At 39.0% G+C, this 17,905-nt stretch overlaps 1 protein-coding gene across 4 annotated transcripts in view; it reads left to right on the top strand.

Annotated features, from left to right (window-relative positions):
- IFT81 (intraflagellar transport 81) overlaps positions 1 to 14,459 on the top strand; it is a 59,615-nt gene extending 45,156 nt beyond the window's left edge. For 3 of the 4 annotated variants that reach the window (XM_077834839.1, XM_077834840.1, XM_077834841.1), the window contains 7 exons: positions 1,228 to 1,356; positions 3,637 to 3,726; positions 5,450 to 5,536; positions 7,644 to 7,715; positions 7,813 to 7,898; positions 11,894 to 11,939; positions 12,944 to 13,275. In XM_077834839.1, coding sequence (XP_077690965.1) covers positions 1,228 to 1,356; positions 3,637 to 3,726; positions 5,450 to 5,536; positions 7,644 to 7,715; positions 7,813 to 7,898; positions 11,894 to 11,939; positions 12,944 to 13,126 — 693 coding nt within the window. In that variant the 3' untranslated portion in view covers positions 13,127 to 13,275. Of the gene's footprint in view, positions 1 to 1,227; positions 1,357 to 3,636; positions 3,727 to 5,449; positions 5,537 to 7,643; positions 7,716 to 7,812; positions 7,899 to 11,893; positions 11,940 to 12,943 lie in introns of all 4 variants that reach the window. The other variant, XM_077834842.1, reaches the window with a different exon arrangement.
- The last annotated feature ends 3,446 nt before the right edge of the window (positions 14,460 to 17,905 follow it).

Below are 17,905 nucleotides of genomic sequence, written 5' to 3'. Positions count from 1 at the left end.
AAAATATGTATTACTCAGAAATTGAAAACTAGCCAAACTCAGCTTCTACCACTAAACAACAAGAAAAGGAAAGGAGTACTTGTGGCACCTTAGAGACTAAGCAATTTATTTGAGCATAATCTTTCGTGAGCTACAGCTCACTTCATCGGATGTGGGTGTGGGTGTGGATTTCCCACACCAATCAAGGGCAACTGAATATGCATGAGTACAGAGTACAAGTCTCCAGAGAATATACATCCATTCTAATTGCAATAGAATTTTACAGCAAGGTAGATAATGTACATTAGTTATCCTGCAGTAAAAAACACACCCTTTTTGGCAATGAAGACAAAGCCTATATCTAACTCCATACAGCTATTAAACCCCATAAAATGCTCCACACCATAGTGGCTGTAGATATTCTAAGATTAATGTTTTTAAAATCACTAGAGTTGAATGGGTTTTTGTAAGACTGATCCACTTGGAGTTGGTATGTGTGTGTCACTTTTAGAGATTTAATGCCCTGCATACTAGTCTACCATGACTGCTTGAGTCGTTGCTCAACATTCTGTATTACAAACTTGCATTTCTTTGCATATTTAATGATTAGCTACTGTAACCACTGTGTGAATGAACAGGTAAAGTTTTGTTAAACTGTGAAAGGAATAAAAATAGTTAAGAGAATAATTTCTCTACTATATTACATCCCAAATAATTTGAAGAAATATATGGGAAAAATAGCTTTATATATTGAGGCATTACCGTAAACTATTTTCTTCTGTAAAAAAACAGCATTGGAGAATACAGTTGGCAAAACAGTTCAGAAATACTGTATTCTGTTCTCGTTTACAAAGTAGGTTTTTTTATAGAATTAGCTATATTTACTACAGATTACATCCTCCAAAATAGACATCCCTCTTTTTATATATTTAATTGCTGTAGAGAAGATCTGATCCAAAACCCACTGAAGTCAATGGGAAACTTTCTTTTGACCTCAGTTAGCTTAGAATTACCCCCAGATAGAGGTCTTGCAGAAAATAGTTAATAACCTACCAGTTGAACAGAATGGCAGATACTTTAGTTAGTTCTTACGGCAGTCATAGAGTTTCATCACTCTTAAAATAAACTGATTCTAGCACTTAACTTCACTTTCAGCATTCTTGCAATATTTCACTTACATTAAAGAACTTGCTCCATGGTCTGCCAGCACCTGTCCTCACATTTTGTATTTGTTTTCTATGTCCACAGCAAGCTATTGAGGACAAGAAGGGTATCTCTGGATACAGTTACACACAGGAGGAGTTGGAGAGAGTATCTGCGGCAAAGAGCGAGATGGATGAAATGAAGGGACGAACATTAGATAACATGTCTGAAATGGTGATTTTGCCTAATTTAACTATTGTATTTCTGCAAGCTGGATGTTTAATTTTAGAAAAAATAAAATCAGGATTAACATTTCTGGCACAGGTTTTAAAATAAAATGCAATGTATGTTTGTAGAAATACATTTTGTAATATACTTTTGGGCAATGTACAGCTACAAAGGTGACCTGGAAGAGTTTTAGTAAAATCGGGCATGTGTCTGTTTTTGATGTACAAAGAATGCCTTTTTAAAAAGTACATTTGCATGCGTGGGCAATGTTTCCTGATCGTTTTCCCTTTAGAAATATCAGGGGTATCAAATCTGGGCTTCCTTGGTTCAACATTTTTGTGATTTCAGGCATTGTCTATTGTTAGTATTGGCACCTTAATTGAAAACATGGAATGGGATTGAAACTTAACAAAGACTCCCTTTTCCAAAATGTGATTTAATCACTGGAAGTTATGGTTGTTAACAAAACCGAAACATAATGAGTTTTAAACAGCCTGACTAATCCCTTCCCCTTCTCCATTTTCAACTGTCATGAATCTTGTGATGTCGTCATTTAACTCATCATAGACAAGACAGGACTTGAATTTCTAATGAAAAAAACATGCAGAAAAAATGTTTTTGAAAGCCTCTCAAGCCTTCTTTATTTATATATAGTAAAGAAACAACAAAAAAGGGCACAGTGTTGTTTTTCTTTTTTTTAACACTTTGCAGGTCCTTTTTTAAACTGACTAATGAAAATAAAAAAGCATTCTTCTCAGCCAGGAGGCTGAATATGATTTGAACAGTTAGGCAACATCATTTCATTATTTCAAAATATTTCTATTTTTCAAGGTATTTTACAATCATTTCTAAATATACTTGCAAAAACCTAATTGTTGCTGAACCAGTAATAGGAAGCCCCGGAGCAAGAGGGATTTCCTGCTCTGGAAAGTCCTGTCAGAGGAACATTGAGTACTCAGATAGATTTATATATATTTCTACCAGGGGAAGCCCCAGCCTGTCAACACATTTGCAGAAAATATAACGTTAGAATCCAGGAGACAGACTACCTGCTGGGTGTCTAACCAGTTTAAAATTAGGAGAAGGACTAGGGATTGGATTGGAATTAGATTGATGGAAAGAAAGAGGATCACACAAGTTTATTGGGAAGCAAGAGATTACCATCAGTTAAATAAGGTTTGAACCTCATAAATGTTTGAGGTTCTACTATCTTTACTGCACACAGTGGTCCCTCTTTATGAGGACTTCATTGTAAAGCTATCCCCGTTAAAAGGCTTTTGTACTCTAGATTACAATTTGTATTGGTCCTGAGACAACTTCCATTGAAGTGAGTTCATCCATTAAGTTCAGTGGGCATTGGATTGGATACTGTGTTCATGGAAATGCTCCCTCTTTATTACACGCTGTACAAAATACCTGGTTTTCAGAAACAGCCTTTGGGAAGGTCTACACTAGAAGTGCTGCATGGATGCAGCTGTGCCGCTGTAGTGCGTCTCATGAAGAGGCTCTCTGTTGATGGAAGAGCACTCTCCTATCAGCATAATTACTCCACCTCTAGGAGAGGCGGAAGCTATGTCGGCAGGAGAGCGTCTCGTGCCAGTGTGGACAGCACTTAGGTCGCTGTAATTTACATCGCTCACAAGGGGGTGTCTTTCTCACACCCCTGAGCAATGTAAGTTAAATCGACTTACACAGTAGTGTTGACCTGTCCTTAGAGAGAGAGGACTAAATTTGATGTAAATATGTGTAATTTTGTATCTATCCTGATGAAGAACATTATAAAATATCAGTAAAAGATTTTATTCTCATATTTATTTGTAGCTATTCTTTTTGTGCCCACCTTACAGATCAGTATATGCAAGTAATGTTAGAAGCTGACTAGAACTTTTTGCATTTTTTCAGTTCTTGTCAGGGTTTGACAGGCCATACACCGGAGCTAAAAAAGTTCAGAGACCTTTATTCACAGTAACTTCCAGTCTAAGCAAGGTATTAGGTTGCATAATCAGCAGGGTAGAATTCATCTATATACAGAATAAACAGGCAATTCAAACCATGGGAGCAGAGCTGCAGTAGATTGTGATGGTACCCCTATTATAAAATGTACTATGTTTCTTAATTATCATTTGCCTATCATTTATTTTACATAATATATGATTCAGTCTCCTTTCTTCACATCTCATAGCTGTTTTTTCCCCATATCTTTCCCTTCCTTTGACCTCCCATTCTTTATACTCTCACTGTTTTACTAATAGCATATTCATGTAGTGCCTTTTCTTCATATATCAGGTAAAAAAACTGAATGCTATGGTGGCAGATAAGAAGTCAAGTTTAGCTCCAATTATCAAAGAATTGAGACAGTTGCGGCAGAACTGCCAGGTTAGTAAAAATGTTTAGGAATATATTGTGTAATAGACATTAGTGAACTGTCTGTGCAGTGGGACAAATTTTCAGAAATCACCTCTAAATTTTGCTTTGCAGTTTTGCCCGTGAATTCAGGGGCACATCTGCGACCTGCTTTACTCCAGTTTTATACCACTATAACTGTGTTTGGTTTCAGTAGAGTTACAGCAGCATAAAACTGGTATCACAAGTGGCAAATCAGGTCTGTAGATAAGTCTGTCTGTAAACTGCCATTCAGAAGTTTGTGTCCAAAACTTGCATGTGCAGATTTAGAGGCTGAGTTGAGGCCCCTATGAAAATTTAAGGCAATATGCATGTTACTTAAGTTTTATTCTTAGTTGTTGGAATCCAAAGAGCTGGATCCTCTGGTGGTACAAGTCTATATTGTCTTGTGGACATAGGTGCTGGAACTAGAGGTGTGGGGGGGGCGTGCTGCAGCACCCCCTGACTTGAAGTGGCTTCCATTATATACAGGGTTTACAATTTGGTTCAATGGCTCTCAACTCCCCCACTATACAAATTTTCCAGGATCCCTGCTTGTGGATTTAAACAATTTAATTGTAAACCTTGGGGATTTTCCCCCCAGAAAAGAGAATGATTTTAATGACAAATAACACTGTCGTGTTAGTTACATGAGAGCTTTCCTTACAGCTGTATGGAAGGCAAAACCCACAAATATACATGATTTACAAACCTCTTCTACCTAATACAAGACCACAGTCAACTTGGAGGAAAGCTGGAAGATGTAGAATAGGTAAACTGTGGTGAAACTCTGATTGAGAAAAGCAATTTGCAACATGAAGTGGCCAAAGGGGTCTGGAACTCTTAAAAATCAACAATATAGCCATATTTTTCGGCTGAGGCTTTTTCCCTCACAATAGTAGTTCCTATGGTGACGACAACATCACGACAAAACAAAACATCATAATTAAGCAATAACACACCGGAACCATCTCATGTTCCAATCCTTGAAGATGGCAATTTTATCCATTGGCTTTAGAAAGCTACAGGGCTATGGGGGGAAAAAAAAAGTCATCCAGATCCTTAGCTGGTGTAAACTGGCCCACTCCCAATAAAGTCAGTGGAGCTCTGCCCCTTTTTTACCAGCTGAGGATTTGGACACATTCTTTTCATAATTCATTTGAAAACATGTGTCTGCAAATACAGGATAACTAAATGGGATTTAGTAGCAATATGTACTCTTTGTAGGGGAAAGTATGATAACTTTTATTGTTTGCTAAAAAGTTTTAATGCAACATCAATTTTTTTCTTTCTGCAAAGCCCAATCTATTCTTGTTTTATAATGTAAATAAATGTGGACAAAACTGTTTTTACATGGAACATAATTAATCATCTAAACTATCTTGTAAGCTTAATGTTTAAAGAGCAAGTAAAACCTTTGACACAATGTGAACAAATTAGAAATTGAATCCACCATGTTAAAGACTTTGGATATAAATATAAAAAGGAAACTTGTATGTTATGTTGTAGTTTATACTACTGATCCTCCAATATGCAGGGCTAGAAGTGATATCCTTGTAATGATACGTGTATGTCTGCTTGGTTTATGTAAGTCGCTCTCAGTGTGCCAATAGCTGAAGTCGAAGTGTGAGATTGACAAGAACTTATATTGCTTAGGTGTCTTATGTTACTAGACTCAAGTTTTCATTTACACGACCTTTTGCCCTTTTCACACCAGGAGTTAACCCAAGAATGTGATGAAAAAAAAGTCCAGTATGACAGCTGTGCAGCAGGTTTAGAAAGTAATCGCTCCACACTTGAACAGGTAAGATTGTTCTTACTGTATATTTACAAACTCTATGAAGCATATAATTCATTATGGGATAAATTCCCCCGACCCTGCCTCTGGAGAGGAAGGATGGCCCAGTGAGTGGGGCACTGGTGGGATGTGGGAGACCGAGGCTCAATTTCCTGCATTGCCACAGACTTCTTGTGTGACTTTGGGAAAGTCACCGAGCCTCTCAGTGCTTCAGTTCCTCATCTATAAAATGGGGGTCCCAGAGAGGAGATGGGGATTGGAGGGATAAAACTGCCCATTGAAATGTCACAGAATGATGCCCCTGTAACTGTTTCGGTCATGGGATATACCCACCCCACCCCCACCCCCACTTTCTGGACAAGGAAGGCCCCAGTGCACACAGGCTGGGAGTGACTTGACATCCCCAACTATGCATTTCCAGCTCCACGCATCCTGAGCTGCCTAGGGCTAGCTGGAGTTGTACACATCTCTTGTTTGAGCACAACAAATGCATTGAGTGGGTCTTCCAGGCCCATCCAATGGAATCTTGTCCTGACCAGCAAAATTCTTTTTGCAAAAGATGCATCTGCCAGAATCCCTGCTCACTCATGTAACACCTGCTAGGATAGCATTTGGCTGTTGGAATTTTAATGAATTATTACCAAGAGACATCTTCAAATGTTTATGTAACTAGAATGCCATTTTCACTAAATTAGCAAAACAAAACCAATGGTTAATGGATAAATTTAATGAAATGTTAATCAGCTGCTATCCAGAGGCATACAGAGTAATTGTTTTCCCTGCGAATTTTAAAAATGCTTATACAAAGTCCCCGTTTGCTTAGGATATTGGATAGATTACAGACATTACTTTTTTGTAAATATACAAACATATACTTGTATGTCTAAGTGCTTGTCTACACCTAAAATGCTACAGCAGCACAGCTGCTCCACTATAGTGCTTCAGTGCAGACACTGCCTACGTTGATGGGAGGAGTTCTCCCATCGGCGTAGGTAATCCGCCTCACCAAGAAGCGGTAGCTAGGTCGACGGAAGAATTCTTCTGTTAGCCTAGCACTGTCTGCCCTGGGGGATTAAATCAGTATAGCTACCTCTCTCGGGGGTGTGGATTTTTCACATCCCTGAGAGATGTACCTTTACTGGTGTAAAATCCTAGTGCAGACCAGGCCGAAAACAGGGATTGTATACACACAGGTTTCGAACTGCTTTAACTATATCAATTTAGAAATGGATGTAGTTAAATCCATGCAATCCCCTAGTGTGTATGCAGATATACTAGTTACTAGTATAAATCTATTGTGTGTGTGTGTATGTGTGTATATATATATAGTATAAATATCCTTATATTGATCTAGTTTCTGGATACCAACCCTAACGGTTTTGTCTAGACTTGAATTTTAAGTCCTATTCGAACATGTTAATTGATTGTCAATTAACATGTTAGCTAACATGATTGTACCTTCTGATGTAGACCTTTCACAAATGTGTTCCAGGACACAAATACTTATGACATGAATAAGAACTAGGATTTGAGTCCTGGAACACATTTGTGAAGTGTCTGTATTAGAAATTATGATCGTGTTAGTTAAACATGTTCACTGGTAATCAATTAACATGTGTTAGAACATGCCTGGAAATTCAAGTCTAGACAAAACACTAAGGGGCCAAAGGGTTTTTTTAATCCTTTCATTACCATTTTAAAAGGAGCTTTAATACTGGAAAACCCAAATGATTTAAACATTTAAGGAACTGAACAGTACGTAGTGATGTGCATTACCTTCATTTGCTGCGACAGAATTTTAAGATCTTTTGGTTGAGAACTCTCTTAAATATAAAAGTGCTGAATGTCTCAGATTTAAATTGATGTAATCTTTATGGAATTCAAAAGATTTTGAGCCCAAAGCAGAGAACAATGCTTTGCACAATAAGCAAAGGGAATTCAATTACTAATTCACATGAAGGTAGGGGCCATTGACTGCAGTCAGAATTCTGCACTCAAAATGATGGCAGGATGTTGCCCTAAACACTTCTTATTGTACTTTGTACAATAACAGTCTGTCTGCTGGGGACTTCAAGAATACTGCCTAATAAAATATATTGTTCTCATACTGCAGGAAGTAAAAGGGCTGCGTGAGGAGTGTATTCAGGAAGAAAGCTGCTATCATCGTACTAACTGCATGAAAAAGGTAAGTCCACAAGAGAGAAGCCTAAACTTGCATAGGTGAGAATATTTAAGTAGGAAAGATGGTATATGTCTAAAATATGCTGTGTATTTCTTTTTAGAATCTAGAAATACAACTTCAACGTGCTAAAGATGAGATGAAGACGTATGTTTCCCCAGATCCACAAGACAGAAGAAAAGCAATTAGGTAAATGTTCTTGTCTGTCTCTTGTGTGTTAATTCAGAGGATTTTTATAAACCGAGCCTAAATGTTTTCATTGGTATTTGAAGTGGAAGAAGGAATTCACCATCTAAGCTTAAAAATACTATAATATTCAAAAAATAAATATCCTACATCTAAAAGATATTGTTGTATACCCAGTAGTTCTCTCAAACATACCAAAAATCTTTCCCTTTGCGTTGGAGACTATCGGCCAGACAGTAACTTTGAACTCCAGGTTCCCATTGGAAATGGATGCAGGGATGTCTTGCCGCAGCCAAGCCCAGGGAGAAAATATGGCTGAGTCAGACAGAGAGAGTCAGCCAAGTTTCCTCCGGGGGTTCCTGAAAGTGCACACTGAAGCAGCAAATCTGCCACCTTTTTTCAAGGGAGTCCAGCATGCGTTGTCCTCAGATCCTGACCAGCTCTTGCCAGCACTTGCACCGGTGCTTGAAAAGCAAAGTGCTGGTGCTCCGTAGGAGAACTGGGTGCTGTTCCTTGTGCCCTCCTGACACCATCCACCCCAGCAGACACAAGTGGGTGCCACTGGAACATAAATATTTAATAACAATGACCAGTCACTTACGTGCGGAGAAGAACTCCAGTGTTCTACAGAGGGGCCGTTATTAGAACACTAGAACTGAAACTGGGAACTGGTGCAGGAGAAAAGTGAGAGGGCTGAGTTGAGGGGGAAGAGAATTTAATGAATGTAACTTAAAAACACAAACAAACCTCCAAATATGTCTCATCTCCTAATCTCTTTGTATGGTGTATCCCTTTCCACCACTCAGCTGCCCTTATTTTTTTAATAAGACTGGATGCTCTTAAGGGCAGAAACTGCATCTTCCGCTGAGCATGGAAAGCGCACGGCACATGGCAAACACTACTGCCGTCTGTCAATAATGGTTTCATGGAATCAAGTAGCTGTGATTGGGCAAACAGAGGAGCAAGTAAGGGAAATGCGGGAATTGGAACATGGTGAGTGGAGTTATAGGATTCTGGGCATTGGGAATAAGACTTGAGTGGAGCATTGCCACTTCTCCTGCTGTCACTGTTTTGCTGAACCTTTGCTAAACATGAGAAAAGAAGCTAGATAAGGTGACAGTTTCTCTGAAATTAGAAACATTTTCTTTTGATCTTCTGTGAGTTCAGAAAGCATTCACATTTATAAGTATACTGAAGGCTTTGATATGCAGATATTTACAAAATGCAAAATAGGGAGAGAAAATGAGTTTCTAGGCCTCCTTTTAGAATGTGTATGTATTTTCACTGGGCACTGGAATGTAAACAGAGCTAAAATGAACCATAAATAGAACAGCACTTTCCTAGTAACGTATTGAACAAAAAAGTCTTAATTCTGACATTCTTTATTGGATATAAACGCTCTGTTCCATACAGTCAGTACTAAGGAATGTGAAAAGTTAATTTTGTTCTCTAAAAATAAAAGTTGGGGTTTTTTTCTAATTAAATTCATTCATTCCAGTCATCATTATAAATAGTAAAGAAAAAGGCTACCATGAAAATGAGTTCTTATTTTTTATCATTATTTTGCAATAAACAGCTTTGCAATAAACAGCTTTACTTAAAACAATCAAACACATCCTGGGGCCAGGTCCTTAATTGTGCCTGAGTAACATCCAGTGAGCTTAATAGGAAGGAGGAGATTTTAGGTGGCTTTTCGCTCTTTTGATCTGGTAGGACTAGCTAGGGCCAATTTGGCTCCTAGCACAACTCAGAGCAGCCTCATGGGTGCTCTGACTTGCACACTGTTTAGAATGGTTCTGAGTTGCCAGAGCACAATATGCTCCAGCCACACCCTCTCCGGCCACTAACACATCTACTCTGCTGAGAGAGCAGGAGCCAGGATCAGATGGCATGGAGCTCAAAGAATGTACTGTAGCTCAAAGATGCAGTAATCAATGGGGATGGGGAATGTATAGAAAAATCTGCATCACAGCAGATTCATAGATACTAAGGTCAGAAGGGACCATTATGATCATCTAGTCCGACCTCCTGCACAACGCAGGCCACAGAATCTCACCCACCCACTCCTGTGAAAAACCTCACCTATGTCTGAGCTATTGAAGTCCTCAAATCGTGGTTTAAAGACTTCAAGGAGCAGAGAATCCTCCAGCAAGTGACACGTGCCCCATGCTACAGTGGAAGGCGAAAAACCTCCAGAGCCTCTTCCAATCTGCCCTGGAGGAAAATTCCTTCCCGACCCCAAATATGGCGATCAGCTAAACCCTGAGCATATGGGCAAGATTCACCAACCAGATACTACAGAAAATTCTTTCCTGGGTAACTCAGATCCCACCCCATCTAACATCCCATCACAGGCCATTAGGCCTATTTACCATGAATATTTAAAGATCAATTAATTACCAAAATTATGTTATCCTATCATACCATCTCCTCCATAAACTTATCGAGTTTAATCTTAAAGCCAGATGGATCTTTTTCCCCCACTGCTTCCCTTGGAAGGCTATTCCAAAACTTCAGTTCTCTGATGGTTAGAAACCTTCGTCTAATTTCAAGTCTAAACTTCCCAATGGCCAGTTTATATCCATTTGTTCTTGTGTCCACATTGGTACTGAGCTTAAATAATTCCTCTCCCTCTCCGGTATTTATCCCTCTGATATATTTATAGAGAGCAATCATATCTCCCCTCAGCCTTCTTTTGGTTAGGCTAAACAAGCCAAGCTCCTTGAGTCTCCTTTCATAAGACAGGTTTTCCATTCCTCGGATCATCCTAGTAGCCCTTCTCTGTACCTGTTCCAGTTTGAATTTATCCTTCTTAAACATGGGAGACCAGAACTGCACACAGTATTCCAGGTGAGGTCTCACCAGTGCCTTGTATAACGGTACTAAAACCTCCTTATCCCTACTGGCAATACCTCTCCTAATGCATCCCAATATCCTCCACCCTTGCCGAATAATAGCCTACTAGCACAGCCTGATGTGGTTTATTGATGTGTTTTATCCTTTTGGAAACTAAGATTTCCCAAGCTGAGCAATTTTGAAAGTTCTTTAGATATCTGAACCACTCTGTGTTTCATGAACTCTCAAACCCTCTGCAGCTAAGTGTACTTGTTACACACCGTCATACTTCGTTCTTAAAAGAGAGCATGTTGTTTCTTAATATCTCACCTAAATTGGAAAAATATGTAAATAAGGGCATAACAGCATATCAGAATTTATTATTTGAATATCATATCATGTATGTGAAACCTGACAGCATCAAGGGAATAGCTTCATCCACTGATGACAGCAACGGCAAAGATTTTTAATATTGGATGTCAAGACTTATGCTCCTACATCTATGTTTAGGCACCTAAATAAGAAGCCTGATTTTCAGAGGTGCTGAGCACCCAGCAGTTCCTATTGAAATCCATTGGAGCTGCAGGGTGCTCAGCATTTTTGAAAATCAAGCCACCAGTGTTAGGTTTTGTGAAACATGGGACCAAATACTGCTCATCTTAAACTCCTCAGTTTTCCCATTTGCTCCAGTGACACTATTCCCATAAGCGAAGCAGTCTGGATTTGGACATTGTGTGGCATTTGTACAGAAGTATGACACTGAGCAGTCTCAGAATACTGGCAACTTTAATGCAGTATTAAAAAGGTTCTCAACCATGCATTATTCGGGAGGGGCCATGCACTCAGACTTCACGTGGGGAACCCCAGAAATCAAACCTGCTCTGAAAGCTTAACAATGACCTTATCCATTCGTGAATAGCATTTTATGCCAGCTGCACAATTATGGGGGTCAAAGAACTTCTGAAGCCTGATGATAAAGATATTTCTTCATCTCATTCTTTTGAGTTTCTTATTTAGGGACCCTTAGATTTTGATGCTATCCCCACCCTGGCTACGTGTAAACTTTCTGCCACTTTCCATTTTTTCCCCTCTTGTAGAGTTAATCTGTCTTATTACTTAGAACTAATTAAAATTATAACTCAATTATTATGTACCTTCTTTAGAGAACAATATACACGAATGATCCTTGAACAAGAAAACCTTGGGAAGGTAAGGATGAGTTTGGCTTTTTTCACTTGAACAAACATGTTGCAATTCATACTTTTATTTGGTCCAATGTTCAAAACTGTGTTAATCCTTTTAAAAAGCATACTGCAGAACACAGAGAAAACTCTATTCCTGTTAGCATCAGTAATGAATCCCCTGAAAAGATATCACACTTACCCTTCAGAGTTTGATTTCCTACAGAGCATAGTATGAGCTTCTTGTAAAAGATAGTCAAACAGCTTAACACAACAGCACATTCCCTGTAAACCATTTGGATAAGAAACTGAAACACAGATATAACAAACTGTGCCAGCTCAGATCTGAAGTTGTATATAAAGCAACCTGTTGAAGTCAATAAATTTTAGAGCTGTCAGTCTTATCTTTATAAAAGGCTAACGATATCTTCAATGTAGTTGTGTTAACAAAATCATTGTTTATTCACATGTGAAATTCAGGCTAGTGAAGGGCTTAGCCATACTATTTCAATCAAAATGTCCTCTTTTTCCTCTCTAGTTTTCCCTTTGAGTCAGTTTGTGAGTGAATTTTACAAGTTTGTGTCACTACAGTTGAGAATTAATTGCAGTTTCTCATGTAAAAGTTTAATTTCAGGATATATAACTTCATGATCAGAATACATTACACGCTGCAACTTGATATGCAAAATCTCAGTCTGGAAGTGAACTGATTTTTTAAAATAAACTTTTACAGAACAAATGGGACTCCCCACAGAGAAACTGGAATACAGCAGGGTAAAGCTGCACTATATATAAAAAATGGGGTGTTCTTTTCAAGGAGCTGCAATAAAACTAACATCATGCAAGCCGCACACATCAAAGACTCTACAGAGAATGCTGCTTGTCCATTTACAAGGAATGTTTTCTAACTTAACTGAACATTAATAATGTTTCAAGGGGAGAGGAAATGTTCTTTATTCACATTAGGCTATCTATGTAGGCTAACGTTTGTCATGTTGAACCTATCCAAATATCTTTATTTGTTTATAACAGAAACTACGAGAGAAACAAAAAGCTGTGCGGGAAAGTCATGGACCAAATATGAAGCAAGCTAAAATGTGGCAGGATTTTGAGCAACTGATGGAGTGTAAGAGAGAGTGTTTTCTAAAGCAACAAAATCAAACTTCTGTTGGTCAAGTCATTCAGGAAGGTGGCGAGGATAGGCTGGTATTATGAATTTGTTTTGAATTCCTGCTTCTAACCTCGTCATTTCCTCAGATCATTCAATTGAATATTGCTTTGTTTTCTCACTGTTTCTACATAGGTTACTTCTAAATTATTTATTTTCAGTGGGTAATATAAGGTTGAAATTAACTCCCAAGCAGAGAGCCCTCTACATTATTCAAGTGCCAGGTTAATGACTTAAGTCATGTGGAGGGTCTTGTGTGAGCCCTCTGCACTGAGGTGAATTTCACTGTAAAGTCTGTGGATCTTCCCAAAGAAACCAAGGGGAAGGAGTCCTTTCCCAAGGCCAGAGAAAGCTGGTAGAGCTGCTCTTCAGCTGCTACTGTAGCCCTAATGCTACATTTTTCAGAGGGAAGGATAGGAAGTTCTGGTCCACCCATGGCCCTCTCCTTCCTGTCTTGCCCCAGTTCATTCACTGGTAAGCATGGAGCCATTGCAGAACTGAGCTCCGTGCCACGCTAGAGGTGCACACAGCCTGCACACTCCACTCCCAATCCCTCTATCTCCTTACACAATTGAAGTAAACTGATTGTGCTGCCAGAGGACCCTTCGTTGGCACAAAGACAGAAGCAGGATTTGAGAACAATTACTTGGATTCTGAGCTTTTTCCATTTTTTTCCCATTTTTTTTTCTTTTCAAATATGTGCTGTCTTCTAACTTTGCCCTGTGGTTGTCATGAAAACTTAAACTGGGCCTAGTAAGAAATACAGGCCTAGGGTTTCCCCTGCACTGAGGCAGCTTTGTGCTATTTTATTTATGCAAAGTGATTCTAAGTGATAGCTGCCCACTTCATCCCAGTGCAGGGGCAGTCCTCCAGTGATGTAGATCTGGCCCAATTCTTCCTACATAAATTAGGGTATGGAAAGGTGTTTGTGGGCAAGACTTCCCTGCACCCTGACTAGTTGTCAGAATAGTCCCTGGAGGTCACTGACAGCCTTCAGACTGTTCTGAGAGACATCAGGGGATCCACCTGGTGCACAGCTGGCCCAGGATCAGAGAAGTGCAAAAAATGGCTTGAAACTCCCTCACCCCTCCTGATTTTTGCTGTGCACTTTTTGGCCAAACAGACAAGGGTCAGAGCTATAGAGTTATGTCATGAAGATCAACATTCTTACTGCTTTTCTTCCTTTCTTTTGGCCTATAGAAAAGCCATTTGGAAAATTCTATCCTGTTTGAAATAAAATTGACCTAATTTTTAATAGTACCTTCAGTGTTACTTTGGGTATAACAAATATTTTAGCTTTCTCTGATATTTAATTATACAGCCACTTGCTGCTTTTTGTGTGAACCCCTTCCCTAATCTGCATTTGCGTTAAATATATTAAACAGAAATAGAAGAAAAATAAAATCTGGTGGTGATAGTGTCTTTATAAAAATTCCTTTAGTTGATGGAAGTAATTGAACAGTCATTAATAAAGGTAAGCAGCTTGCTGGGCCTTAAAGGAAAAAGGTGTTTGAAAAACTCAGATTCACTTCACAGAGTTATTTCTTTGGCAACAAAAAGTGTTTGCAGCCCTGCTAAGAAAACAAAGCCTTCAAATCCCACACAACCCTAAGATTTGCCTGGAGACGGGGGGTAAGTCCCATCTCATCCCCATGTGGGGCCCTGCCCCTTGGCTCCTCTTTCCCCTTCAGGATAGCTCAAGGGACTCTTTCTCCACAACTACACACTGACCTTCTCTCCAAGGACAGGTAGAAGCTGCAAAGGGTTAAGCAGCATTAACTCCTATGCAGGTTTTCACTGGATTTGGAGGGAAGCCTGCTGTGTAGGGGGTGGACCTTAGGTAGATTTACAGGCAGCTGGGAGAGTATGTCTCATTACTACCATGTGCCTCTTCCACAATGTGAGTGCCCTACATGGCAAAAGAAGGATTGTCTCAAGGTTAAGGCACTGGACTGGAACTACATCAAACAATGTGCTAGGGGCAAGCTCAACAAAATGGCAGCAGACTGTGTGGTATGGGGAAACCCAGTTCCAGGAATATCTTTAGGTTCTTCTCTTGCTAGCCCAGTATTTATTAATTATTACTTATTTATTTACAGTGCTCTAGTGCCAGATGGAGCTGAAGAAAGTTATGGGAGTTACATACTTGGCCTTTTGAGGAAGGGTTATAGGCATCTTGTTGAATGCTTGTCATCAACAGTGGAATAGCATGGCCATCTAGACAGGAGATATATTAGGGGGAGCCTGGGATGATCTCCAGAAAAGGGGCATTTGGATTCCTTAGGGGTCATGTGCAGTGGTGAAGGAGAACACATGCTCCAAAGCCACAGAAAAGCGGGGAGGGGAGAAGATGAGGGAGGGACATGCACATGAAACTAATTCTTAACAAAATCCCAAACCTAAAATCACATTGATTATTCACTAAATCATTTAGACATCTCTTTTTTATATGGCACTGCCAGTTGCGCAGGAGTTATGCTTTGAAATCTATAGGAGTAATGTACAGTCCAACTGGATGTAATTTTTTTTCTGTTCAGTGTTACCCTGTAAGCAGAGTCTCTTTCTTTTTAAAAACAAGTTACTGGTAGTTGATTTAAGATTACATGATGGTTGCACTGATTTAATTAGTGCAGCATCATTCTTACAGCATCAGAACAACTTGCTGAGGCGAAGCAGAAAATCAGAATTACTCTAAGAAAAGATAATTGGAAAAACTAAAAAGCTGTTACACAGTTATTTTTAGCTTTTAGATAAGTGGACATTTAATGCAGGTTTATAATGGATTCTGTTCAGTGGCTTTTCCAGCCAGTTAGTGATTTGATGGGAGCATTCAAAAATCTTTGACTGATTCGGACAGTTAATTTCTTCTGCTGGTAATTTACAAAGAAGGATCTCATTATCTTTTGCTCTATTAGTATTAATAGTCTAGCTGGCTACCTAATGAGATTACAAATACAACTTGGAAAATCACCTGCCTTTTACTTTTGAAGATCCAAATTAAAAAAAATGTAGTCAGTGAAATTCTGTGTTTCTGTACTCTTAAAAATTTCTTCCTGTTAAGATACCAACTGCATACATTGATTCAAGAGACTAGTACCTATCTTTACCCAGAGTTAAACCAGGAAATAATCCAACTTTAAAAGCTGTTTGTGTTCCATAGCATTGCATGGTTTTGTCATGCAAGTGTAACACTGATTCAAGGGATTTCCTTTTCAAGAGTTACAGGCAACTCCCAAATGAGTAAGCACTATGAATAGGGAAATCAGAAATGGGCATGAGTAAACTTTTTTGGCTTGTTACATAACCAATCCGTTAATGCTTTTATCATCTGGATTTCTCATGCTCATTTGTTTGGTCAATATTAGCAGTTACCATTTTGCTTCTATTAGAGCATTAATAGAGGAGAAATATTAGAATATCCCGCAAATGGCTCAATCTGCAAACACTTTATATATATATATATATAAACATATAACTTTACTTACGTGATTAGTACAACTGAGCAATTCACATATGTAAAGCTGTCCACCTGCTTAAGTGTTTGTAGGCTTGAGCTCTATAGTTGTATTTTATTATGTTTAAATACGTGAAATTTTTGGTAGATATAAAGTACAAAAAAAGACCTGAAGAAAAATCTAGTTCAATTAAGACCTTAACATTTTGTTCTAAAAATAGCAACTCAAAAATGTTTTGGCACAGATTAGCCTAATAAATATAAAATCTATTAAAGCTGTCTCCTGAAGAAAATCTGTATCTTAAGGTACAGTATTATTTAGTGACAGCTCAGTGAGTTAAAAAAAGTCCTCTTTGTGAGAGTGTCCTGATTAATTAAAATGGATGTATCATTCTCAGTATGTAATATAAAATCTGTTCTTAGGGTGACCAGATGGCCCAGGGAACTGGAAATGGGATACAGAGCCTTTCACCTTTAGATCACTCTTCCATATTTGGCCCAGATCAGCAGTAGCTGAAAGTCACTACAACCTGGAGGCTGTCCTCAGCTTAGCTAAGTATACATAATGAGTTGGCAGTATCAGGCCAGTTCCTAAATCACTGTGGCAGCTGGCAAAGTTTGGCAACCCTGTAGCCATTCTCAACAGCAACGTAGGCACAGGATTGATAGGGCCATGGAGACCAAGCTACCCTGTCACCATAGGTGTCCCCACCAGAAGAGGGTTGCGCCGCACTGGCATGGCAGAGGGTGGGAAGCTTGCCTTGTATCTGCTTTGTGGATAAAGAAAACTACAGACTTGATGCCTGTAAATCTGGCACCTTTCATTAGCGCTATATTCGCTCAGATTTAAATGAAAAAAAACAAAAAGGAAAATAACTTGTTCTCTGTATGTCCAATGTTATTTATATCAGCAGGTTTCCTACCGTGTTAACACTTCAGCTCCCTTTCTGTTCTGGTCTTTGTTCCAGCCTCAGAAGGGTAGCAGAATGCAACAATTTTCTTGGACATGTGAATGTTCCAATAGGGAAGTATTGCATGGATCAGCTTTGGAGGTGTCTATTTCTCAAGGTATCCGCTGCATGAAGCAACACCTAAATAATTAGGTAGTTAAGTAGTCTCAAAATTTAGGCTATTTTAAAGTTGTTTTAATATGAAGAGGAAGGGGCCTCTGGATCCTGAATGTGTGACCCATACAAACCCAATTTTTCTGCTCTTGTGCTCCCTATGTTCGTTCTGCCTCAGTTTCCAGACACCATCGCTAACCTATCTTTAACTAAAACATGGCAGGGGACGGTTTTTCACAAATAATTGTGCTGTGCTGCTTTCAGTGATTTTGGTACACAAACAAGGAAATACTGTAAGCAGTTGGGGC

Source organism: Eretmochelys imbricata, chromosome 15 (genome assembly GCF_965152235.1).
Source record: "Eretmochelys imbricata isolate rEreImb1 chromosome 15, rEreImb1.hap1, whole genome shotgun sequence".
NCBI lineage: Eukaryota > Metazoa > Chordata > Testudines > Cheloniidae > Eretmochelys > Eretmochelys imbricata.
This window is presented reverse-complemented; position numbering and strand designations above follow the sequence as displayed.